Raw genomic sequence first — 25928 nt, forward strand, 5'->3', positions numbered from 1 at the left:
CTCTATGTGGAGTCCTTCCCTGCCTTTCCGCGGGGGTCTGGCTGGATCCCCTGAAGTAGCAGGCCTGGGAGTGGAGAGGGCAGGGAGCTCCCGGGCCAGAAGGCCCTAGCACACCCCACAACTCTCTCCCTCCCTGCCTTCCTTGCTGGTTGCTGATATGATGCCTCTGGTTGAACCTTGGGACTCTTCTGTTCCCTCAGAGCGCTCTGGCTGGCAAGCACCGGTGTTCCAGGAGCCTCCTCGCCTGGGGTCCTCACTCCCACCTCCTCAGCCCACCCTTTGCCTCCTATCGCAGCTCTAACCTCCTTCCCTTCCTCGGGCAGGTCCTCTCCTTTACCTCTCGTGGGCCAGAGGCCACTCTGTGGGCTTTACCCCACTGCCCATCTCTCATGCACACCCTGGCAAGGACCCCCATCTTGGCCTCCAGTCCTCAGTTTCCTGCACTATCCACAGGCCCCTCCCCTTAGTCTGCAGGTTACCCCTGGTGGAGTCCCATTTTACACGCCCCCCGCCCTCTGCTGCTCCCTTGGGCTTTCCCATTCTGCCTGCGCTGTGCCCCTGCCCCTGCAGCAGGTGGGTTCTGCCGGCTCCAGCTCTGAGGCTCGGAATCCTGTGGAGCCTTAGGAATCGGCCACATCTCCCTGGGCTGCCCCTCGCTAGGATTTGGGTGAGTCTACTTTCTCTGGGGTCCCGTCCATCTAATGTCCTCTTGCCCTTAGTGAGGGTCCAGGAGCCCTCCCTGCCCCCTCTCCCGCCGCCCTCTTCCTGGCCTAGGACAGAGGGAAGGGTTCCCACGTCCACATCCTTGTCTTCTGCCTTCCACTCTGCACCCAGGCTTTAGCTCTCTGTACAGCACTAATGCTGCTGACACAGCCACGGCCCTTCCCTGCCAGCTCGGCTCCTCCTTGCTTCCTGCTCTTCCCCCTCCGAGTCTCAGGGGCTCCTGCTGCTCTCACCCGCAGGCCGGCGGCAGCGGGGGACCTTTGAACACCACCCCCCTCAGCGGACAGCTGCCAAGCTTTGGTCTTGGGGCTCTCTCCAAGGACCCCGGGGTGGGCCTGGAGCCCCAGGGCAAGCAGGATTGAAGGGGTGCGGGGGGAGGAGGTGCTGGTGGGCCACCCCGGCGGAGGCAGCACCCCCAGGAGTTCTGGCCCGGGGCCCAGCGGCTAGCGTCTGTGGGAAGCTTTAATGGCCTGGCACCGAGGAGCGGGGCAGAGCGGGCCTGGCTGGCAGGAGCCGGCATCACCAGATGAACATAGGCTTGCCATCGTCATGCGCCAGCTGGTTGAGGCAGGAGAGCAGCAGCAGGGCGTCGGTGAGCATGCTGGGGTGCACGGTCTCCACCAGCACGCGCTGCAGGAAGTCCACGGTGTAGGAGCCGCCCTCGGACGCGGCCAGCTCTGGCCTCTCACGCAGGATCCCGTAGGCGTTCACCAGCTGCTCGGTGAGCGCCGGGTGCACCCGCCCGTCGTAGCCCAGGCTCTGCAGCCGGTTCATGATGCTTACATAGCGCTGCGTGAGTGTCTGGCACAGCTCTTCATCCAGCTTGTGGTCGCTGGGGTTCAGGGAGGCCTGAGGGGAGAGGGGCAGTCAGGGCCCCTCCTGCTCCCACCGCCACAAAGGCAAGAGAGGGGCAGGTGCGGCGGAGGGGTGTGGCTGTGGCGATGTGCTGGAGGGAGGTGTCCTGGAGGCCCTGGGAGAGAGGTCTGGGGACTGGCAGCAACCTGGTGGGTCTCGACCCGCTTCTTTACTGCCTGTGCCTTCCAACCGGGCAGTGACTGCATCCCTCGGCATCTCGCCAGGAGAGCGGCCCCTCCTCCCCACTCCTGACGTTGCCTCTCGGGCATGTGACCTGGACATTCACTCAGGGCCCCGGCTCAGAAGGGCCCACACTCAGCTTAGTGTCCTGCTGTAGCCATCTTGAAGTTCTTTATAGGTTTTGAACAGAGAACCCTGTATTTTCATTTTCACCTAGTCCTGCACATTAGGTCTCTGTCACACGTGCAGCTGCCCCCAGGCCCACAGAATGTCAGGTCTGAAGTAGATGGGGTCTCTTGCCTGAGGCCCTCCTACACGTCCCACCTCTTGGGGCCAGGCCTGACCTGCAAGGTCCCCACTCTGGCCCTGCTCATCCCCTTCCAACCATTCCTGGATGCCCACCTGCTGGTTCCTAACCTGCTGGAACGAGCTGCTGAGGCACCACTTTCTCCGAGAATGTCCCCTGTCCTTTCCTCCCCAGGTGGTCTTGTGAATAGAGCACTGGACTCCTGGCTCGGCTCAGCCAAAGTGACGCCTGACTGCTGGCAGGCATGCCTGGAGCCCTGTGCTCAGCACCCCCGCTGCACGGTCACTAGAGTAAGCTCATCTCCCTGCCTCTAGGCTCCTCCCGGCCCCTGAGCCTTCTCCCTCCTTTCACCTGCTCCTGTGCCGTCAGGCAGGCTGCAGGAGTTCAGCCACCATCTGTGGGTGACAAGTGGGGCCGCTGGACGGCGCAGAGCACAGTGAGTGGGTAGCTTTAAGCCCCAGCCCCCGAGGACATCAGAACCCATTATATGCTCACTCCGGGGCTGTGGCTGAGCTCCTGCTGTGTGCCAGACGCGGCGCGTGGAGCTCCAGACAGGAGCAGAAGTCAGGGGTGGGCACCCTGCGCCCACCCTGCCAGGGTACTGGATGGGGAAGAGCAGTGTGGGCACACTTACGCTGAGACGCAAGGCTGCGGCTGCCCCGAGGAGGTGACCTCTTGAGAGAGGAGCACAGGTGAGGCAAGTGAGGGGGGACAAGCAGGACAAGCACTCCACAGAAGTGAGGGAGCAGCGGGCACCGAGGCAAGAGAGGGGGAGGGCTCTGTCCTGCAGATAATTCGCAGCCCTCCCCTGTGCAGGGCACCATACCAGGTGATGGGATTCAAGTGTGAGCAAAGCCCTCTGAGTTTATGGTGATGACAGCGCCAAGGAGAGGGACGCTACTGTGAGTGTTGCCGCGGGGAGGGGACTCTGGAGGGGAGAGGGTGCTGGGCTGAGGTCTGAGGGACGAGGATTCAGGAGGAAAGAAACTTCCAGGATAAGAAACAGCATGCATGGCTTGGAAGGTACCAGGAGGCAGAGCACAGAGCAAGGAGAGGGGCCCACAGGGAGGGCCGGGTTCAGGGACCACTTCTGTCCCCACACAGGGTCTGAGCCTCCCCTGCTCTGACACGGAGGAAAGCAAACCACCTGACAGCTGCTTTGAAGAGTAAAGGAAATGTCTCTAGGGGGTGCTGAGCACAGCATCTGTACCAGTGTGCACCCCCTTGAGGCGGCCCCGGCTCCAGGGGACACATCAGTGGGCTCTCACGTTGAGCAGAATTGTGTTTCAAAGGAATGGAGGAGGGGTGACATAGTTGGCCAGGATGAGGCCAGGGTATGTACAGGCGGGGAGGAGGCAGCAAAGCCATCTCAGTGCCTAGCTCCCAGCCTCAACTCTCCTGCCCTCCGTAGCATGTGTCACCCCCTGGACCTGTAGCATACATATTTATGGCTTTTCTTATTTATTGAAGGCCTCCCCAGGAGTGGGTGAGCTCCTGGAGCGCAGAGACCGTCTGATATAAACTTGGTATGCACTGAATGCTCCATAATAGGAGTGAAGAGATGGAGGGGAAGGATGGTAAGGTGCTAGCAGTTTAGTCCAGGGCCTAGGTGAATGTAGACGCAGGCGCATACATGGGAAACATCTTTAGAGGGAGACTCAGCAGAGGACCTGGTGCTGGACCAGATGTGGAGGAGAGAACAGGCGCTACCAAATACGCACGCACCTGCAAGAAACTGAGCACATGTGTTCACCACCCAGTCTTTCCATTCTGGAAACGACGCCGACCACGTGTTCAGTGCTAAGGGAAACGGCGGCAAAGGTTCAGCCCTTGTTCCCGTTAGAAAGCAACGCTCAAGAGGCGGCCGCACGTCCCTCAGAGGGCGGAGACTGGAGCGTGCATCCTGACATTTGGGTTAGAGAGAAAATCCAAAGCAGTTTGTGAAATCCTTACACCTGAGAAGCCCCCGCCATGGGTCCACCTGCTGCACCACTGGTTAAATATAGAGCGAACTGCCTCGCCCCACACGTATTTCCAAACACAGGCTGCGTAAAATAAAATGACTTAAGTGCTCAGCCCAAGAAGGAGGAATAAAGCAAACCAAAAGGAAGCAGAAGGAAAGAAAGAGCTGAACCGAGGAAACAGAATCCTAAGGATCAACAGAGGATCAGCAAGAAAACCCCGCGAGCGCACCGAAGCCCCGCCTTCCCCTGCGGAGGGAAACTCCCGCCTGCGACCCCGCGTCCGCGACGGCAGCAAGGCCTGACGTCACCGAGACCGGGCCAATGGGGTGAGACTGGGACCGCCAGCCCCGCCCCCTGGGCGGAGTCCGGGATCCGGGGCCCAGACGCGCGCCAGGGGGTGGGCAGCGGCCGCGGTCCCACGGGGAGAGGGACACGCGGCTTCCTGACGCCCCTTCTTTCTGTCACGGCAGCTCGGCGTGTTCGCGAGATAAGTAGCGAAGCTGCAGAAGTCGTAAATGACTTGCAAACGGCATCTGGAGGCGTTAAAAACACGAGGGTGGGGCGCCTGGGGGGCTCAGCTGGTTAAGCGTGGGACTTCGGCTCAGGTCATGATCTCACGGCTCATGAGTTCAAGCCCCAGGTTAGCTCAGAGCCTGGATCCTGTTTTGGATTCTGTGTCTCCCCCCCCCCCCCCCCGCTGCCCCTCCCACACCTGATCGCGCGCCCTCTTTCTCCCCCTCTCTCAAAAACAAAAACACCAGGATACAGTGCGGTTTATGATCAGAATACCTTCTCATGTGTCCTTCCGAAATGTTAAAAGGGAGGGAGGGGAAACTCGTGTGATCTTTTCAATGAAAGGCAGAAAATACATTCATAAAAGTATTCATGCTTAAGAAAACCCCCCAAAGGTGTCAATGAATGAGGAAGAGGAAAAACTTAACCTGATGTGGCAGGTGCTGAAGCTGCCTCATCAGGCTTCCATTCTAGTGCTTTTCTGAAGCTGAAAACCTTTTCCAGACTCGCCTGTGGCTTAGGGACCTCTGCGACCTGGGCTTCTGCCCAGCAGGGCCCGCGAGTGGAACTTGCAGGCGGATGCGGATGCCGGGAGACAGTGGTGCCCAGGGGGAGCAGGGGTCCCCGAGAGTGCAGTGGCTATGACCCTGGTTCTTCAGGGGCAGCCATACCAACTTCTGTGCCCAGTTTTGTGTCCTCACCTAAACATGTATAATAAACCTCTTTCTGTTTACATCAGCTAGTGTTGATTCTGTTATCTGCAACCAAGAACTGTGACTGAAGAAGATTTGGCAAAAAGCCTGGACACACATTGTACTTAATGGGCAGACTTGACGTGTGTGTTTGCAGTCAAGCCAGAAACAGGATGAGGTTGCTGTATTATCTGCTTCTTGTAAACACTGTACAATATGACCGTCTACATAGAAAAGCCAAGATGATATACAGGCTATTAGAGCCAGAACAAGAGTTTGGCATGGTAGCTGGAAACAAACCATTATGCAAACACCACAACTGTTGTCAGCAGGCCAGTGCGTGGGGCTCCAGAGAGCACTAGGGGGCCCTGGACCCAGCTGGACACAGCCATGAGGTGCCTCCGTGACCCTCACACGGGTGCTGGGCTCAGGTCTGCTGTGATTGCAAGCTGAAAGGAAGGTACTCAGAGCACCCCACCCCCACCTGGAGCAGAAGATGTTTGCAGCTGGGGAGAAGAGGTGACAGGTCTGGGCACCGGAACAACTTTTAGTTGAGTTTAAAAGATGGCACAGCTGACTGTGAACTTATAAAAAAGATGACCAGATTCATTGAAAACAGTCAACAAGTCCTCATTCGGCAACGGGGCTCTATCGAAACTTGTCAGTCGTCAAACTATCCAGCATTCGTGAAGCAAACGAGCCAGGTTCGGACACCAGGTTTGACCAGGGGTGGTGGGTCTGGATAGAATTTAGGCATTCTAACAACGACCAACACTGGAGTTCAACGTGCAGAAAAACAAGATGTTTTCAGGAAAGGAAATAAAAGTCTAGGCAAAGTGGAATTGGATCCTGATAGGAATCAACAAATGGGCCAGGCCAGCAGGCAGGATGGATGGCCTTGAGAGCGTTCGTGCTCCTCGGGTGGAACCAGACAGGGTCACCCTGCGGCGGGCCAGCTGGGGGGGTGTCAGACCCCGAAGACAACGTCTGTACGGGTGGGCTCGGCAGGGCGCTTCTCAGGAGCTTGGGCACAAGTGTAGGACCCTGGCAGCACTGGTCATTGCTGATGGAAGGTGAATGGGGCCAATGGCTCTGGGACTGGGGACGGAATGAGTGTTTGGTGCCAGCCACAGCCCCTCCCCCACAAACACTGGCCCAGAGGGCACCAAGCTCCTTGACTTCCTCAGACGCCGGAGAAAAGTGCCTTCGGTACATCCCGCCCTCATCTTCCTGCCTCTCCTCTAGGAGTTACCGGCTGGTGCTGTGACTGTGGAGTCCTGGGCAGAACTGCCGGCTCCCGCTAAGTGAAGAGGGGCCGGGGACCAGAGGGCTCGCACAGCGGACTCAGGGCAGAGTCCCGTGTCAACGGTGATACGTCTTTATCACCTTCTGTCTAAAGGTGGGTTTCAAACAGTGGGAAAGCTCTACCACACTTTAAACCAGACACTGTAATCCAATATCATCTTCGCCAGCTGGATATCAGCTGCAACACTGTAGAGACGTAAATATTGTGCTTCCGCCTGTGTTGTTTGCCAGTTTCTAACTAGCCATGGCCAGTCTGCACTTGAGACCCAGCCTTGGCGGCGGGGGTCCTGGCTGTGCATCAAGGACCCTCAGACCAAACGTGACCACGGTGGGCCCCACTGACATGGGCAGCAGAAATGGCAGGGGTGTCAGAACAACCGACACCGTAAAGACGTGAAACGTCCCCCTGTTCAATCTGGGAAGTGATGCAAAACCAAATACTTGAATGAGGTTTTTCCTGGAGCTTGACGGGTGCTCCTAAAATTCACACTAAGCGAGAGGCCCAGAGGAGCTGAAACAATCTGGAAGAAGAGAGGTGCCGGGCTCTGTCACTGCACCAAGGAGGACAGCATGGGCTGGGGACAGTCAGAGCGGCGGTTGGAGAGCCCACACACATGGGGCTGGGGGGTGGGGGGGTGGGTAGCGGGATGGATCCAGGGCTGGGCCCAGCCCTCTACCGCTCTAGCTTTAAGGGAGTCGTGAAAAGTACAAACAAAGGGAAAGGTAGATCATTCTGACCACATTAAAATTAAAAACCGAACCAAAGGACACACACACCAAAGGAAAAGGCGAGCTCAAACCGGGACTCAGATGAGCCCACAGTAGCCCTGAGCTATTCCTGCCGATCACACACCAGGTCTATAGTCTAGAGATAAAAACGCTGGCGAGAAGGTGGCCAGGAACAGAGGCCTATTTCCCAAGGAAAGCCCCAAAGGCTCGCCTCTCCCGTCCCCTGGCTGTGGGGGCCCAACCAGAGTTGGTGCGCTGGTGGGAGAGGAGGCACAGGCAATCGATCGCTCTGGACAGCCTCCTCTGGGCATCCGGCCAGGCACAGCCCACACCCCGTGACGGCTCCCCTCCCAGTGTCTTCCAAGGCTCCCAGTGCCCTGGACACCTTTCGGCCACTGGGGCTGAACACCAAGCTTCCCGCACTCGGTGGCAAGGTAGGCGTGCCCAGAGAAGCCCTGTCTGCCGTGTCCCTCACAGGAAGCAGGCTCAGTGGATGGCGTGCGAAGAATGTACTGGAATGGGCCTGGGCCTGAGGTCCCGGGTCATGAGGCCACCAGCTGCTTGGAGGTTCTGGGACCTGTCTACCCTGTGCCACCTCAGTGACCCTAGAGGGCACCAGCAGCGGTGGGGAGGTGGGGGGGGGGGGTAGGCATCAGCTCTGTTAGTGGGGGGAGGGCCCCTGGGAATGAGGGCTGGCCATCTGGAAGCCACTGCAGTGGCAAAGGGGGGCAGTGCAGATGTGACCGTGCTCAGGACCCTGCCCTGCACTGTCCCCTGGGGAGGCCACGTGGCTAGGCCCACAGGCTCCTGCTGCCAGGCGCCCTGGACACCTTTTGGCCACTGGGGCTGAACGCCATGCCTCCTCCACCACAGGGTACCCGCAGACTCTGATGGGCTTGGCCAGGCTGGCGCACAGGGCCCCCCTAGCGGCTCCTCCAAGGCCCGCACCCCCCCACCCAACCCTAACGGGTGACAGGGACAGGGCCTCTGGTGGTGAGGGGGAACCGGGCACCGGGCACCTGGATGATCTTCTCTGGGATGTTGGAGACGGTGAAGCCGTACAGGCGCACACGCTCGGGGAAGATACTGGACAGGATCCTGCGGTCCAGCTGGAAGGCGATCTCCCCCACCAGCCGCTCCCAGGCCAGCTGCCTCGACTCTGAGGACGACAGGGGGTGGAAGGAGTGGTCCGTGGCCCAGGCCGGGGCCAGGGAGGGCCACAGGGGCAGCGGGGGAGACCCCGCCCAACTGGGGTTGCTGCACTTGTGTCACAGACCTCGGGGGCTGTCCGGAAACTTGCTGATCTTCCTGTGGGCTAGCTTCCGTTCCAACTCCACCATGCTTTTCCGAGATGTTTCTGTGCCGCGTGGACCCCGGGGGTCGTTGACTGAAGCCGGGGAGGATGAGGTTCGAGGTGGGGAATGGGGATTTCGAGGAGGGGAGTGGGGGGTGGACGAGGGCTGGGTCGGGGGGTGGTGTGCCCGGGTGGGGGACGGGGGTGGGCACTGGGCAACGTGGGTGGTGCCGGGGGAGGCGTAGTCGGTGGTAGCTTGGGGGGCAGCAGTAGGGGCGACGGGGGCAGGGGCAGGAACTGCTTGTCCCTGGGGGGCACCGGGCTGGGCCCGGGCGTCCGAGGTGCTGAAGGAGAAGGCCGTCCCAGGGCCAGCTGCGCCCTTGGTCTCCATGGGGGTAGAGGTGTGCAAGGGCACGCCCACAAATGTCACGCTGAGAGGCTCCAGGTCCTGGGTCGGCTGTGGGTGCTCAGTGGACATTGGGACTAGTTATGTTGTGGGGCAGAGAGGAGAGAAGGAGGGTCAGAGCAAGTCAAGACCCAGGACCGGCCTGGCGGGGGCTGGGGGTGCCCTTCTGTCCCTCCCCCTGCACCGGGTACCTTTGGTGGTGCCAGCAGGCCCTGCTCCAGCGGAGGGACGGGGTCCAGATGGGCATCCTCGGAACGGCTCTGTCAGCCGCACCCTCTGGGCCTCCGGCAGCACCGGATTGCTCACGGGGTTGGCCAAAAGGTTCTGAGCAACACCTAGAGGGGCAGCTGTGGAGGTGAGCAGAGGGCTGCTCAGAGAGATGGCCACTGTGCCTGTCGTAGGTGCCATCAGGGGGCTGCTTGGGGTCAGGGGGCCAGTGGAGGCCGTGCCCATGGAGCTGCCCAGTATGCCTCCTGGGGCCACTGCCAGGGGCCCGGCCAGGGGGCTGCTCGGAGTCGGGGGGCCGGTGGAGGGCAAGCCCATGGAGCTTCCCAGTGTGCCTCTTGGGGACACTGCCATGAGGCTGGCCAGGGTGCTGCTTGGAGTCAGAGGGCCGGTGGAGACCGTGCCCGTGGAGCTGCCCAGTGTGCCTCCTGGGGCCACTGCCAGGGGCCTGGCCAGGGGGCTGTTCGGAGTCAGGGGGCCGGTCAGGATGCTGGAGAACAGGCCGCTCTGTGACATGGGCCCTGGACCGGGCAGCAAGGTGCTGAGGGGGCCCGTCAGGGGGCTCACGATGGGGCCTGCCGTGGGGCCGGGCTGCGGGCTGTTTAGCATGTCGGCCAGGGGTGCCAGAGCCACAACGCCCACTTCTTCCAGGACGGGCTCGTGTGCTGCTGCCGGGGACAGGGGCAGGAAGACACCTGGGGAACACAGAGAAAGCACTGAGACCCCGGTGGGACCACTGGGGGAGGGCCCGGGTGCTTGCCTGCCTCTGACGAGCTGACCAGCTCTGCACCTGTCTCTTGGGTGGCCGGACAATGACCCTCCCCCGTTGACGGGGTCTGTGGGGCGACTCGGCAGATCCCACCGGAGGGTCTGGCCCACTTCTTCTCCGTCCTCTGAGGCAGCCTTGTCCCCCTGGGCTCACTTCTCTGCACACCTGCCCCCCCACCAAGTCACAGGGACCTTCCACAGCTGCCTAGCCCTCCATGTGCCCACTGCACTGAGCTACTGACCCCTCACTGAGGAGGGTCTCCTGGCGGTGGTCCCCCAGGTGGCCAAGTGGACCCATCCATTCCCTGGTGGGGAGCAGTGGGCCCGGGCCCCCTGACCACTGTCCTTGTGGGGACAGCAGAGCTGCACCAGGTGTGGGACCCTCAGGGAGGCCAGAGCTGGGACAGGCACAGAGCCTCAGCGGCACCGATGGTGGCTTGTCCCTGCCTGCCCACAGTGTCCCCGGGAATAGCGAATGCAGGTTCAAGAGGGAGGGCTGGCCCAGACACGGCTGCTTCATACTCCTGGATCCCTGGGCGGGGGTGGGGGGGCAGACAGCCCATTTCCCTTGGGTTCCTGAGGAGTGAGCCCTTGAATGACCACTGTTTTGGGGGAGAAGACCCCTGGGGGCACGGAAGCTGGGGGAGGGCGCGGTGTGAAAACTGCCAGTTAGGCGGTTGTCGTTAGGCGTCACGCGCTCGCTCACTACAGAGAAAGAATGGAGCTACGGAAAAGTCCAAAGAAAGATTAGAAACCGTCGTAGTCCTGTCATCCCGCCGTTAGGCGTGATGAAAAGCTCCGTGTTGCCTTGAAGACTCTCTCCGTGAGTTTATAGATCAGGGGTAGACGGACCTTGTCTATTAAGGGCTGGTGGTGAATACGGCCAGTTTTGCGTCCGGTCTCTCTTGTGACCAATCACCTTGGGGGCTGTGGTACCAGCGTGGCCCCAGACGTCACGGAAACAAATACGGTGGGTCTGTAACAATAAAACTTTATTCAGAGACGCTGATGTTTCAGTTTTGGGTACTTTCCGCATGTCCAGAAATAGTATTCCTCTGATTCTCCTTCAATCACTTAAAACTGTAAACTCCGTTCTTTGCTCCTGGGCCTTCTCTGTCGCCCGTGTCCTTCCGTCCACTTGTCGTCCGGCTGGGCCCCCACACGGCCTTCCAGCGGCACCCTTCTCTGAGGATGCTGCTCCGTGGCCGCTGCGGTTCCCAGCTCCCCCACCCGCCACCATGTGGAGCCTCCTCAATTGATGGGCATCAAATTGACCAATTTTCCCAATGACAACTAATTCTACTACCTAAATCCTTTTTATTAGGTTTTCAATTTCAATTCCAGTCACTTAACAAACAGTGTAATATTAGATTTTGGAAAATAAAGTAGAAAACCGTCCCTTCCATACATCAAAAGTGCACCCCTTCATCCCCCCCCCCACCTAGCTCACCTGCCCCCCACCACCTAGTTTGCCCACCCCCACCACCTAGCTAACCCCCACCACACCTAGCTCACCCGCCCCCTACTCCCCTCCCCTCTGGTGACCTGCAGTGTCTTCTCTGAAGTTTAGAGTCTGTTTCTCGCTTTGCCTCTCTGTTTCTCTCTTTCTTTCTTTCTTCCCCCCCATTTGCTCGTTTGGTTTTTTTCTTCAATTCCACATGTGAGTGAAATCACATTGTCTTTCTCTGACAGACTTATCTTGCTTAGAACAATACCCTCTAGCTTCGTCCATGTTATTGCAAATGGCAAGATTTCATTCTGTTCTTGGCTGAGTAATAGTCCGTCGTGTGGATACACACGTCTTCTTCATCCATTCATCAGTCGACGGACACTTGGGCTCTTTCCATAACTTGGCTATTGTTGAAAGTGCTGCCACAAACACTGGGGCATTGAATCCGTATTTTTGTGTCCTTTGGGTAAATACCTAGTAGTGCCATTGCTGGATTGAAGAGTAGCTCTGTTTTCAACGTTTTGAGGACCCCCCCCCCCCATGCTGATCTCCAGAGCGGCTACACCAGTTTGCATTCCCACCAGCAGGGCGAAAGGATTCCGCTTCCTCCACGTCCTCGCCCATGCCTGTGGCTTCTGGTGTCGTTGATTTCGTTCTGACTGTGAGGTGATGGCTCCTTGTGGTTTGGGCATCTCCCTGACGGTGAGTGATGCTGAGGTTATACTACAAAAGTCCTTCTTACCGACTCTTCCCCCTGAAAGTAGACATCCTAGAGGTCCTTAACGCACACTGCTAAATCTACCTTCTTTAAGACCCCTCAGAAACATTGTGGCATTCCCCCCGGAAGTCCCTGGGCTGTGGCTCAGACGTCTGCCCAGGGACCGTGTGGCAAAAGGTCTGGTCACTTTACTTTTGTTTCAGTTTTGTTACTTGTGTTTTCCAAACGAATACATTAAAACTGCACAATCAAGTCAACCAGTCGGTTCTTTTATGATTTCTGGTTTTGGCTTTTTGGAGATTTTTGCTTTAGGATCAAAGAGACAATGAAAGTGTGGGCCAAAGAGAAGGAGCCGTGGGGAGGAAGAGCCCGAAAGGGAAGGGCAGCGGGGCGCAGGTTAGGGGAGGGCCTCAAGGAGCCGAGGACGAGGACGGCAGGAGGAAGTAGGGACGCAGGTGGGACCCGGGCCGTCTGTCCTGCTGCGCTGTCTCCTCTGAGGGTCCGGATGATGTGGGAGAGGAGCCGCACAGTCGGGAACCTCAGGAGCGTCCAGTGGTGCCCCCCCAGCGCAACCAGGCCCCCCCCAGACCTGGGGATCAGGTTCCCACGTGGCTGGCCCCCCACGTCTCTCCTCCGTGTCCCTCTAAGACGTCCCCACTCGTCATCTCCCTCCATTTTCTCCTCTTCCTCCCACACCCTCTCCGGCCAGGCTTTCTCCCTCCTTCCACCCGGACACTCACTGAGGGCAGCGGCGGCCCCACACTGCAGAACCCGCCGCCGGTTTTCAGGCCCCACCTTCCTCGTGGGTGGTGCTCACACAGCGGAGCGCTCCTCCTCCGTGAAACCCCATCTTGGTTTGGCATCAGGCTCCCGGTGACCTGGTTTCCTCCAGGTGCTGCCGGCCCGCCTCATCTGCCTTCCCGGGGGCGCCTCAGGCTCCCCGAGTCTGCTCGTCCTCGGCGAGCCCATGTGTCGTGGGCACCGGGGACCGGCTCCATGCCCCGCTGGCTCCTCAGGCTGGACCCCAGACGGTGCAGTCAGCCCCAACACTCGTCATCAGGCACACCCCGCCTCCGGCCTGCTTGCCGCACCTGCTCGTGGGCCCTGAGTCGTGCACGTGCACCCCTGCACGGCCTCGCCCTGGTCCATACCAATGGTGCCCGGCCAGACTGTCGCAGGAACCTCCCAGCTGGTCTCCTGATGCCAGCTTTCCCCCTCCAACGTCTGCCAGTGTGTACCAGTTAAAGTGCCCATCAGCTCACCATCTTGTTTTTAGTGCTAGATCATTCGGGGCCCTCCAAGATCTGGCCTGTCACCTCTCTGACCTCGGTTCTCCCCGTCTCCCCCTTGCACACTCTGCTTCTGCCCCTGGGGCTCCTTTCTGCTCCGTGAGCGCTCCGGGCACACATAGGCCTCCGCCTGTGCGCTGACTGCTCCCTCGGCCTGGAGCGCTCTACCCGCTGCGTGGCGGCCCCACGCTCCACCCATGCTGTCATTCGCCATTTGTCATTCGTGACCTCCTCGGTGAGGTCCTCCACCCGAAATCGCCAGTCCCCTCACCCCAGCCGTCCCGTTCTCTTCTCCTGCGCTATTTCCTCCTGAGAGGCTGTGGATGCTCTACATTGACTTACAGTTTGACCCGTCTCCCCCCATTAGAACGGACGCCTCGTAAGGGCAGGGGTGGGTCTGTGGGCCACTGTGTCCCTCCTCCTAGAACAGTGCGTGGGCCACAGCAAGTGTTCCATAAAGAAGAAAATGATGTGTATGCGAGTGGAGATGAAACTTGGTGATGAAAAAGAAATTGGTCAGGATAGGAACTGAGATCTGTCTGTGCCTTCAGCCACCGAGAGCTTAATCTGACCACAGAAGGAAGTGTCCATAGAATGACCAGAGAAACTGTGGCCACTGAGAAAGCCATACAAGATCCAAAATTCAATCAGATAGCATGTCACTATCTGAACAAGGGTTGTGTGGTCCTCAGGATACAGAGAGTGCCAGATTCATCAGGGTCTACAAAAGTCAACTGTATTTCCAAACATTTGCAATGAATATTTCAAAAATAAAAAAACAGCATCAAAAGAATAAAATATTTAGAAATAAATTTAACAAAAGAAATGTAGGGCCCCTGGGTGGCTCAGTTGGTTAAGCATCTGACTTCGGCTCAGGTCATGATCTCACGGTCTGTGGGTTCGAGCCCAACATCAGGCTCTGTGCTGACAGCTCAGAGCCTGACGCCTGCTTCGCATTCTGTGTCTCCCTCTCTCTCTGCCCCCCCGACTCGCACTCTCTCTCTGTTTCTCAAAAATGAATAAAGGAAAAAAAAAAGAAATGCAAAGCATATTGTCTGAAAACTACATTTTTAAAAAAAGTTTATTGTTTTTTTGAGAGAGAGAGAGCACAAGTAGGGGAGGGGCAGAGAGAGAGGGAGACACAGAATCGGAAGCAGGCTCCAGGCTCCGAGCTGTCAGCACAGAGCCCGATGCGGGGTTTGAACCCATGAACTGTGAGATCATGACCTGAGGTGAAGTAGGATGCTTAACTCACTGAGCCCCCCAGACGCCCTAAACTACAAGCATTTTTGAAAGAAATTAAAGAAGATCTAAATAAACAGAAAAACGTCCCACGTTCACACATTGGAAGCCAATTTATATTAATTTATATTGGAAGTAACAATATTAATATTGTTGCTAGCAGTGCTCTCCAAGTTTATCTGCAGATTCAGTGCAATCTCCGTCAGGATGCAAACTGACTTCTTTGTAGAGACGGCCGAGCTGAACCTTACATTCACAAGGAATTGCAAGGGACCCAGAACGGCCAAAGCCACATTTTAAAAAAGAGGACTCATTGTTACAATCACTGCTTAGCCTGCACTTCACTCTGTTACACTACCTTAAAAAAAAAAAAAAAAAAAAAAAAAAACAGAGAGAGAAGAAAGAAGCGAAGGAAGGAAGGAAGTTAGTTGAGGACTCAGTTTCAGATTTCAAAACTTGCTACAGTAATCAAGATTCTGTGACTCTGGCATAAGGAGGGACATATAGATAAATGGAATAGAATAGGGAGTCCAGAAATAAACCCATGTATCTGTGGTCTCATTTTTGATGAAGAGGCCAAGACAATTCAATAGGGAAAGAATAATCTTTTCAAAAAATGGGGCTGGGACAACTGGAACCCACGTGTGAAAGAATGAAGTTGGACGCTTACCTCCTATCATATACAAAAGTTAAATGGATCAAGGCTTCACTGTAAGAGCTAAAACTGTAAAATTCTTAGAAGGAAACACAGGGGCAGGAGTGCTTGGGCGGCTCAGTTGGGTGAACATCCAACTTCAGGTCACGACCTCATGGTTTGTGGGTTCGAGCCCCACATTGGGTTCTGCACTCTCAGTGGAGAGCCTGCTTGGGATACTCGCTCTCTCCTCTCTCTCTGACCCTCCCCCACTCGTCCTCTCTCCCTCTCTCAAAACAAAATAAATACACTTAAAAAAAAAAAAAGAAGACATAGGGGTAAATTTCCATGACCTTGGATTTGGCCATGGAGTCTTAAAGGTGATCCCAAAAGCGTGAGCAACGAAAGAAGCAATAGATGAGATGGACGTCATCCAAATTAAAAGCTTCTGCTTCAAAAGACACCTTCGAGAAGGTAAAAAAGACAACCACGGAATGGGAGAAAATACTTGCAGGTCACATATTTGGTAAGGGACTTGGATTTAGAAAGAACTCTTACAAGTCAGTAATAAAAAGATAAATGGCCCAACTTAAAAACGGGCAAAGGACATGAACAGACATTTCTCAAAGATGATATACAAATGGCCAATAAGCACAGAAAAGATGTTCAGCATTATTATGCACCAGGGAAATGCAAATCAAAACCACTTCACACTCTAGGATGGCTATAATTAAAAAATCAGATAATAAGTATTGGCAAGGATATAGAGAAATTGGAACACTCATACATTGCTGGTGCGAATGAAAAATAGTGCAGCCACTTTGGGAGACGATCTGGCAGTTTCTCGAACAGTTAAACATAGAGTTACCATATGACCGAGCAATGCTACTCTTAGATATATACCCCAGAGAAATGGAAACATAAATCCACACAGAAACTCATATATGAATGTTTACAGCAGTGTGATCCATGGTACCCCAAAAGAGGAAACAATCCAAAAGCCCATCAACTGACGAATAAACAAAATGTTGCGTAGCCATTAATGAAATATTATCCATCCCTGAAACAACAAAAAAACCGCAATCCCAACTAAAAGTACTGATTTATGCCACAACATGGATAAACCTTGAAAACATTATGCTCAGTGAGAGAAGCCTGACCCAAAAGCCACGAATGTGTGACTCATTTATAAGAAATATCCAGTGGGGCACCTGGGCGGCTCAGTTGGTTAAGCATCCAACTCTTGATCTCCGCTCAGGTCTTGATCTCAGGGTCACGAGTTCAAGGCCCACTCTGGGCTCCACGCTGGGCGTGAAGCCTACTTAAAAAAAAAAATCCGTGGGGTACCTGGGTGGCTCAGTCGGTTAAGCGTCCGACTTCGGCTCAGGTCATGACCTCGCGGTCTGTGGGTTCGAGCCCCGCGTCGGGCTCTGTGCTGACAGCTCAGAGCCTGGAGCCTGCTTCCGATTCTGTGTCTCCCTCTCTCTCTGCCCCTCCCCCACTCATGCTCTGTCTCTCTCTCTCTGTCTCAAAAATAAATAAACATCAAAAAAACTTTTTTAAAAAATCCAGAATAGGCAAATTCATAAAAACAGAAAGTAGATAAATGGTTGCTGAGAGTTGTGAAGGGGTAGGCGGTAGCAGCTAGCTGACAGGTTTCTTCTTGGGCTGACGGAAGCGTTCTCAAATTGTGGTGCTTTGTACACACCTTGAGTATACAAAAATCTGCTGGATCACACACTTTTTTTTTTTCAACGTTTATTTATTTTTGGGACAGAGAGACAGAGCATGAACAGGGGAGGGGCAAAGAGAGAGGGAGACACAGAATGGGAAACAGGCTCCAGGCTCTGAGCCATCAGCCCAGAGCCCGACGCGGGGCTCGAACTCACGGACGGCAAGATCGTGACCTGGCTGAAGTCGGACGCTTAACCGACTGCGCCGCCCAGCACCCCTGGATCACACACTTTTAAGTGGGCAAATTGTATGGTATGTGAATTGTATCTCAAAAAAGTTGTTATATTGCTGGCCTCCAGAGGGGGTGGGGGATGGGTGAAGCAGTGCACTTGGGATCAGCACTGGGTGCTCTGGGTGGCGTATGGAGGTGCTGAGTCATTATATCCCACACCTGAAGCTGATCCGACCCGCTGTGTTAACTAACGGGAGTGCAGATCAAAACCAAAACCAACAACAAAAAAGAATGTATAGTATTTCTGAAGATGGGTGTGAAGATAGAGATAAAAAGAGAAGGACCAATAGAAAATCCACTTAGCAACAAATCCCCTCTTCGCCTCAGCTTGGTGGATGACTGCCTTGTTTATTCTCACCCCCACCGAAGTCTGCGGTTTTATTCTCTGGAGAGGTCTCTAAACTGCAGGAAAACAGGCCCACGCCCTCACCCTGGCCCTAAAACAACAAACAAACAAACAAACAAACAAACAAGCAACCCTACCCCTTATTGTGGCCCTAAACCAGACCCTAATCCTGGATCTGAGGGAAAAAGACGTAGTGTAAATACATAAGGGAACATGACTCAGCCACGAAGAGGAAGGAAATCTTGCCGTTTGCAAGGACCCGGATGGAGCTAGAGGGTATTAGTGTCAGCGAAATAAATCAGAGAAAGGTTTCACTCACATACGGAATTTAAGAAACAAAACGATGAAAGCGTCAAAAAACAAGGGAGAGAGAGGCAAACCAAGAAACAGACTCTTCGGTACAGAGAACCCACCGCTGCGGCAGGGGAGGGGTGGGGGGTGAAGGGTCGCAGGTGGGGGTGAGCACCAGGTGGTGCGTGGGAGGGTGGATCACGTGGCGTACACCTGGCGCTCGGATCGCACAGCAGGGGCTGCCTGGAATCTACATAAAAACTTAGGAGATTTCAGTCCCATAGCTTCGCATCCTAATGCAAAATGTACTTGTGATTGTTTTAATCTTTTCCTAATTTGTATTTAATTGATTTAGATTTGCAAGTTGAAATCTTCCTAGGCTTAGGTACAGTATTAGAGCCTCAAAGAGTTTTAGATTCACTGTGTTTATAGTTTATTTTATACGTAAGAATTATCTAGGGTCTAAGAAGGCTTGCTCGTTACATCGGAAGATTAATGTTAAAACGATAAGCAAATGTCTTAGATTTGCAAATGCAGCTTACAACGTTTTAAAGTGCTTAACTGGGACACCTGGGTGGCTCAGTCCGTTAAGCTTTGGGCTCTTGATTTCAGCTCAGGCCATGACCTCACAGTTCACGGGCTTGAGCCCTGAGTTGGGCTCCGCCTTAAAGTGAGGAGACTGCTGGAGATTCTCTCTTTGTGCCCCCCCCTCCAAAAAAACTGTCTTTCTTTCTCAAAAGTAAATAAACTCAAAAAATTTTTAAAATAAATAAATTGCTTGACTGAACTCTGATCCCCCCAACCTGTTCCTCTAGGGCAGCCCCTCGCTTCCCTCCGAGGCCCCATTGGAGTCCTCAGGTCAGCAAGGCCCAGGGGTAGACCCTGGCCCGGCATCCCGCCCAGGGTCCTCTGGCCTCCACCCAGCCCCACTGAGGGAGGCAGTCGCCGGTCTCCACAAAAACCGGGTTCTCCCACGGCAGGGGACGGGGCCCTCACTGGGGTTCAGAGCACTGGGCAGGCCCTCACAGGAGCGAGATCCTCACGGGGCCAAAACGAGGCGAGGCCCGAGGGCCCTCATGGGGCGGGGCCGTCACGAGGCGGGGCCAGAGCACTGGGCGGGGCCGTCATGAGGCGGGGCTAGAGCACTGGGCAGGCCCTCACCCGGCAGGACCCGAAAGGGGCGGGGCCGTCATGAGGTGGAGCCAGAACACTGGGCGGAGCCCTCATGGGGCGGGGCCGTCACGAGGCGGGTCCAGAGCACTGGCGGGGCCCTCACGGGGCGGGGCCAGATCACTGGGAGGAGGATCTGCGTGGAGGCGGGGCCAGAGCATCACAGCTGCAGTGTTTGACCCGGGAAAATAGAGAGGGAAGCTGGGCCACAGAGGGGAGAGTGGTCAGTGGCTTTAGCTGAGGGTTCCAAGAGTGCTGGGGCGACAGGAAGGGGGGAAAGAGCCAAAGGGGATGATGACAGGGCCTGGGAGAGAGGGCTGGCCCTGAGTGGGGGTCTAGTCCTGGGGGCCTGGTGGGGGGATGGGTCTCGATGGCCGGGAGGGGTGTCCAGGAGGAGGACAGATCTTAAGAGGAGGACGGTCCCCAGGGGGGGTGGGTCCTGGGAGGATAGGCCTAGGGTGCTTAGAGTCAGATCCTGGGATGGGAGGTGGGGGGGGGGGGTCAGGGTAGGGTTAGGAGCCAGGTGGGAGTTTGCATCCCGGAGACCATGGTCCTGAGGGGGAGTTGATCCTGATCCTGAGGGGTGTGAGAAGATTTGAGGAGGGTGGCTGGGATTCTGATGCAGGAGGGATGGGTCCTGGGGAGGTGGGGAGTATGGAGAAGGCCCCGAGAGGATGGACAGACTTGGAGGGGAGGGAAGCCCCTGGTCTGGGGGCAGCAAAGGGGTGGGGGAGGTGGTGGGGAGCAGGGGTGGTAAAAAGGAAGTAGGCCACACCCCGCGGCAGAAAACTTCCACCTGCCTGAAGCTCCCAAGAGGACAGACAGAGGGCAGCAGGGGCTGGGAACCGAGTGGGCCTGGGTAGAGAAGGAGTCCGGGTGGGGGAGGTCCCGGCACAAAGAGCAGCGGAGCTCTGCCCCCCAGCTGACCTGTCCTGACAGCCACTGTTGTGGTCCCTTGGGCACTCAGTTTGGCCCTCATTTCCTCCCTACTCCAACAGGCCTGATTTCCCATCCGTCTTCCATGTGCTGGGACATCCCAGGGCAGGGCTCCTGGAGCCCAAATCCCATCCTGACTCCACCTCCCACCTGCCATGCTTCCAGGGCCAAGGCCTGAACCTCGTGGCACCTGTTTTTCCCTGTGAAGTTCATTCCACCTGCTCTGGTTACCCACACTGAGCGTGCAGGAGTGCCTTCTGCCCCGCTCAGAACACTTGGCACCCGCCTTGGAGCCTCTCTGGATCTCCAGCACACGGGCGTCTTCGTGACCTCCGCGTCCCACAGCTCAGCTGGCCTCCGTTTCCCTCTGTGAGGTGCCCAAACCCGTCCTTGCTCCGCCTGCCCGCGTCCCTGCCACCACCCCCCGCCTCCAGAGCCCCAAACAAACGCTGCTGAGCAAGTTGGTGGCTTGCCGCCTTTACGGTCCAAGGGGTCCAAGGGGTCCAAGGTGGGTGGCACCATCCGAGCTCCCTGCACAGCCAGACGGGCCCCCCCAGGTCCCACTCTCAGCTCCCGCCGCATCCACGGTGTCACACCTTCCTCATCTTCGGCTCCAACGGTGTCATTTTTCCAAGGAGAATGGAAGCCATGGTTCCGGTTTCCTCAGCCTCCTGCCCTCCCTCCCCTCCGTAGGGGCACCTCCCAGCGCCTCTACTGGCTCCTTCCCGCTGCGGAGGGACAAGGTCAGGTCTTGGCCATCTTGAGGAGCCTGGCTCCGTCCGAGCAGCTCCTGCCTGCCCCCAGCCGCGCTTTGGGAACAGAGCGTCAGCCGCCTACTGTGCCATTTTCTCCGTCACTCCTCACTCTTCACCTCACAGCCTGGGCCGCTAGCACCTGTGGTGGAGGTCAAGTCTAACCGGGCTCGTTCATACCAGGTCAGCAGAGGCCCTGGACTCTTCAGCCTTTATTCTGTTGACACTCTGCCCCCTCGAAGCTGTGCCTTGGCTTCTGTGACATCACACTCTGAGGTTTCCTTCGTCTCCCCGCTTCTCTCATGCACTGGCTGTGCTCGCCCCTCTCAGGTGGCCTTACCCCTCCTGCGGCTTCGGTGGTCAATACTCTTGAACCTTCTCCCTCCAGCCCTGACGTCTCCCAGAGCTTCAGGACTGTGTCGCCGCTGCTGCCTGGTGGCTCCACGCAGGTGTCTTCCCAGCCGGGGGTAGCCCTGCGCCGCTGGAGCACAGGCACAGCCCGGGCTGCCTCTCCCGCGGAGATGGGCCTGAGCCCCGCACCGCGGGCCTGAGCATACACAGAGTGCAAGGGCGAGCCCGGAAAGAGGAACTGGAGGTTGAGTTCACAAGAGGCAATCAAGAGTAAAAGCCTGACTCCATGAGGAAGGTGAGTCACAAGGAGCAGGCAGAAGCAGGAAGTGGCCTGAGAAAGAGAAAGTTCCTCCGAGGCCACCACAGGGATCCTCCTTGGCTGGGCGCGGGGACGGAGAGTTCCGCAGTCTCAGGAGGTCACGCTGCCAGGCACCCCACCACCTCTGCCCGAACGGAGACACCTTCTGGACTCCCTTGTCCGTCCTGCACATCCAAGCAGTTAGCTTGAGTCAGTTTCTCTCCACCACCCGCAGGGCTGCAAGGGCCTCAGCGTCAGCCGGCGCGGCCTCGCTCTCGTCTCCTCCGAATCCCGTCCCCACAGCAGCTGGAGGGACCCTTCCGCAGCAGGAGCTCGCTCACTCCGCCACAACCACCCGGCCCTGCTCTCTGCCCTTAGGAACCGGCCTGTGTCCCCGCTGATCTGACCTCTGCTGACCTCTTTAGCCGTACTGCTCAGTGTCACTGGCCCTGATAATACCCCACACAGTCACGGATACAACCACACAGACTTCACACACTCAGGTACAACCACATGGACACTCACAGGACACTCACAGATACAATCACACGATTCTCACACGGTACAAACACACTTAGCCGCCCCCCCCGCCCCCCACGCACCCAGTACGCTCACCCACACACAGCCTGGGCGTCAGCCTCACTGACGGGTCCCGCGTCCCTGCTGCCCCCTGGTCCTGGCGTTTACAGGAGCTGCTGCTCGCCCGCTAATGCCTTCCCACCACCGTGGGCTCACCCCCTCCAGAAAGCCTTTCCTAACCCCCTAAGCCGGGCCCCTCAGGAGGGGGAAGAACCAACGTGGCCCAAGGATTCTGTTAAGAATCAAGCCCAAAAGGAGAAGACTTACTTTTTTGTGAAGCTTTGAGATTTCTTTTATTTTGTATCTCCCCGCGTCTTTATTTTTGCCGACGCATTGTCTCAGTCGTTACAATAAAGCCTTTCCGAGGAGAGGCCTGTGCTCTTGTGGCCAGTGAGGGGGTGAAGGCCGCGCGGATGAACAGTGTGGTTCAAGAGCAGGGAAGCCGGTGTGTGGGGACCAGAGGGAGGCAGCTTCCAAGAGTAAGGGCCTGGCGTGGGACCCTCAGGGCAGGAGCACAGACCTGGGAGGGTTTAGCATCCCAGTGGAAAGGCCAAGTTCTCAATCAGAAACGTGTGGTTGGGAGTGAGCTGAGTGCCAGGGAGTTGCTGGGCCTGCACGACTATCTGCAGGGGCCTCCAGCCCCGTGGAGGATGGGGGCCCGTGCTGGGCTGGCTGGCAGTGGAGCGCGGGGCCCGGGCTGGCCCGGAGCAGGGGGTGGGTGATGCTGCCGAGGGTAAACCCAGAAAGAGGGGGGTCATCGGTCCCAAATTGCATGCAGAGGTTTAGAAGGATGTGGCACTTAGGAAGCCACCTGTGACCTTCCCGGAGCAACCAAGTGTTGTGGCCCACGGCCGAGCTGCAGGGGCCCCAGGATGGGCAGAGTCCTCCTCTCGGGGAGGAAGACCATTCGGGGCCTGACTGGGGACGAAGGGGCCAGCGGGAGGGCGGGGCGCAGGGCCTTCTCTGGCACAGGGAGGACCCTGTCAGGAGGGGACGGCTACGGTGTGACCACTGCAGGGTTTTATCGCCGGCTCGCCCTGTGTAACCTTCACAGCACACTGCCAGCCGCCGACTCCTATCGCCTCACCCTGGGGCCTTGCCACCCCCAGAAATTTCCCCTCCGTTATCTTCAGTGCCAGCCAGTTTCTGCCCACAGCTTTCTGTCCCCAGCCCCTCCCTGCCCCTATCACCACACTCAGCCGCGTGGCCTCCCGGCCTCCTCCTGGCTCAGTCCCTGCTCCCCAGGCCCCGGCCTGCCGATCACCACTTTTTCTGCAAATGCCCGCTAGTGCTTTGCCTCTTCCGTCTCACCCTACATCTTCTCCAGCCCCAGGGCTCTGCCACACGCTAATGACTCCCAGACCTCAGCTTCGGTCCTGGTTTCTGTCCCTGGCTCCTGGATCTGGGCTGTCAGTGGCCATCTCTAGGCGCAGGGCCCTGGGGGGTGCTCGGGGGGAGGGGGGAGGGGGAAGGAGGGCAAGCGACACACTAGACCCAGGAGCGCGGCACATTTGGATCCCACAGCTGGGAAATTCGCAGCCTTTGGGGCTGCCTGGACGGTCAGCCTAGAGGAGGGGGGTGAGCGGGGCCTCCTCCCATCAGGGTGCAGGAATTGGTGCCCAGCTCTGCCCTCTGTCCCGATGGTCCCGTGTCCTCCCCTGGTGGGACCACCGTCCCACCTGCTCGTTACTATCCGTGCCCTGTCTCCAGGACTCCCAGAGACCCCCTCCCCGCCCCAGTCTCTTACAGTTTCCCTGGTGTTGAGGAGTGGCCGCCATCTGGCCGAACCCGGTGCTGAAGCCGCTGATGCCCAGGCCGCCCGCCTGCGTCTTGATCGCCGACTTGAGCTCGTGATTCTCCCGAATGAGCCGCACCAGCTTCTTTAGCTCCTCGTTCTCCCTCACCAGCCTCTCGATCTGATGCCGGAGCCCCTCATAATTGGCGAGTAGAGACATGCCCCGGGGCAACGGGATGGGTGCAGCCCGAGTCGGGGCTCTGCACCTGGAGACTGCCCAGGGCCCCGGGCCTCGCCCGGGCGGGAGGAGGGCACCAGGGTTTGCCAGAGGCAAGGCTGGCCCAGTGGGCCCTGGGTATTGTGAGGTCAGAGGCTGTGCCCCGCTCCCGGCCCTCTCTGCTCTGCCAGGCTCAGCCCTCCGTGCTCCAGGCCTGTGCACAGGTCCTGCCTCGGCTGGGATGCACCGACCCCTCCTGTGTCTGCAGGGGCCTGCTCCCTCAAGCGTCCTGTCACCCCAGCGAGCTCATCTCCGCCCTCTAGGCTTCCCTGCAGCCGCGCCTCCAATACAGCGCTTACCTGGCTCTGTGCACTTGGCTGCTGGTGCTGTTGGGCTCACTTTACGGTGACGTGGGCGTGCTGTAGCTCCCCAGCACCCAGCAGAGGGCCTAGGTGCACTGCAGGTGGGTAACCAGTGATCTTCTGTGGAATGGAAACTCATCACCCGTCTTCCTGGCTAGGGCACCCTTTCCTTGGGATGCTGGGCACACCTGGAGCTAGCCTGTTGGCCTCTCTCCAGGACATTCTACCTTGGGCCCCTGGACAGTGGCCATACTTTCTTCCAACCCAGGTGCTCAAAGCCTGTCTCTGATGCTGGCCCGGGGGGCTCCCTTGTCCACGCTCCTGGCTCCCTATAGCTTGGAGTCTCCGCTTCTGGTGACTCGGGGCCCCACCCTTCCCCCCACGGCACCCGCGTGAGTTCAAGACCCAAGACTGTGTTCTTCGGCAGGTCGTCAGGTTTCGGGAATTCAGACCTGGGAGTCCCCGTCATGCTCCCCTTTTTTTTTTAATTGTTTTTTAATGTTTATTTATTTTTGAGACAGACAGAGACAGAGCGTGAACGGGGGAGGGTGAGAGAGAGGGAGACACAGAATCCAAAGCAGGCTCCAGGCTGTCAGCACAGAGCCTGACGCGGGGCTCGAACCCACGGACCGTGAGATCGTGACCTGAGCCAAAGTCGGACGCTCAACCGACTGAGCCACCCAGGTGCCCCCGTGCTCCCTTTTTAAGAACTGTCTGCTCAGAAATCTTGGGGGGTCTGACCTTGGGAGTCAAGTGAGGCAGTGTCCTGGGGTGTCCACCCAGGCGGAGAGGGCAGTGAGGCCCAGGTCTAAGCCGGAGGTGGGGGTGAGGACTGGTTCAGAGTCAGCCTGAGTTGAGCATTCTACCTGGGCCTCACAATGGGGGCCTGCCCCCACCCTCCTCCCACACCCTGGACAGTCATCGCGGCTGCGTCACTGTGGCCCCTTTCACCTGGTGGGGGCAGGGGTGTCGTCACCACTCTGCTGTTCACAGTGTGGGAAAGTGAGCTTCTCATGGCTTTCCCACTCGCCTTCTACCATCCAGTCTTGCCTGGCTGTTGGCCTCTCCTTGGGTTGATGCAGCTGGGGTGGTTCCGTTGACGGGTCAGTGGGGCTGAGCTACGGTGCCCAGGTGTTTGGTCGAACACTGGTGTAGATATTGCTGTAAAAATATCTTGTGAAGTGACTGGCATCTACAATCAGTTGATTTGATGTGGGTAGGCCTCATCTAAGCAGCTGAAGGCCTCAGGAGCAGGAAACCTCAGGAGCCCAGGTTTTCCAGGGAGGAAGGAATCCTGCCTCGCTGCTCTCCCACACGGCTGCCTGAGTTTCCAGCCCGCTGGCCTCCTCTACAGATTCGGGACTTGCCAGTCCCCACAACTGCACGAGCCCGTTCCTTAAATCTCTTAACATCTGAGGAATCCGACCGATACTTCCCTTTACACACTGCTTTTTCCCTCCGAAAATGGTATATTGAGCACCTACTGTGTGGCGGGCATTGTGTTAGAAATTGGGGGTTTAGTGAATCACTGTATTGTACCCCTGGAGCTAAAATAACACCGGAATTGTTCTATTATCCTTCCCCTTCCCACCGTGCAGCCTGGGGCCACGGCAGACCGCCGCCCCCCCACC

The 25928-nt window shown here is 57.4% G+C and overlaps 1 protein-coding gene and 1 long non-coding RNA gene across 4 annotated transcripts; one reads left to right on the top strand and one right to left on the bottom strand.

The window, feature by feature from the left end:
- Positions 1-1167: 1167 nt before the first annotated feature.
- Positions 1168-24408, bottom strand: SPATC1 (spermatogenesis and centriole associated 1). Its single transcript, XM_045455546.1, has 5 exons — positions 23731-24408; positions 9160-9888; positions 8545-9045; positions 8288-8427; positions 1168-1572 (listed from the first exon to the last, which is right to left on the bottom strand). Exons 1-5 carry the CDS (start codon positions 23936-23938, stop codon positions 1243-1245), a joined length of 1908 nt encoding a protein of 635 aa, XP_045311502.1. The 5' UTR covers positions 23939-24408; the 3' UTR covers positions 1168-1242.
- Positions 1581-4675, top strand: LOC123586435. 3 transcript variants are annotated; one of them, XR_006706784.1, is made up of 4 exons: positions 1581-2967; positions 3536-3979; positions 4110-4355; positions 4500-4675. It is a non-coding gene; the product is annotated as an uncharacterized LOC123586435 (long non-coding RNA). The 3 variants fall into 3 exon arrangements; XR_006706785.1 differs by having other exon boundaries at positions 1581-2501; positions 2596-3979; XR_006706783.1 differs by having other exon boundaries at positions 1581-3979.
- Positions 24409-25928: the final 1520 nt, after the last annotated feature.

This window comes from Leopardus geoffroyi, chromosome C3 (genome assembly GCF_018350155.1).
Source record: "Leopardus geoffroyi isolate Oge1 chromosome C3, O.geoffroyi_Oge1_pat1.0, whole genome shotgun sequence".
In the NCBI taxonomy this organism is placed as follows: domain Eukaryota; kingdom Metazoa; phylum Chordata; class Mammalia; order Carnivora; family Felidae; genus Leopardus; species Leopardus geoffroyi.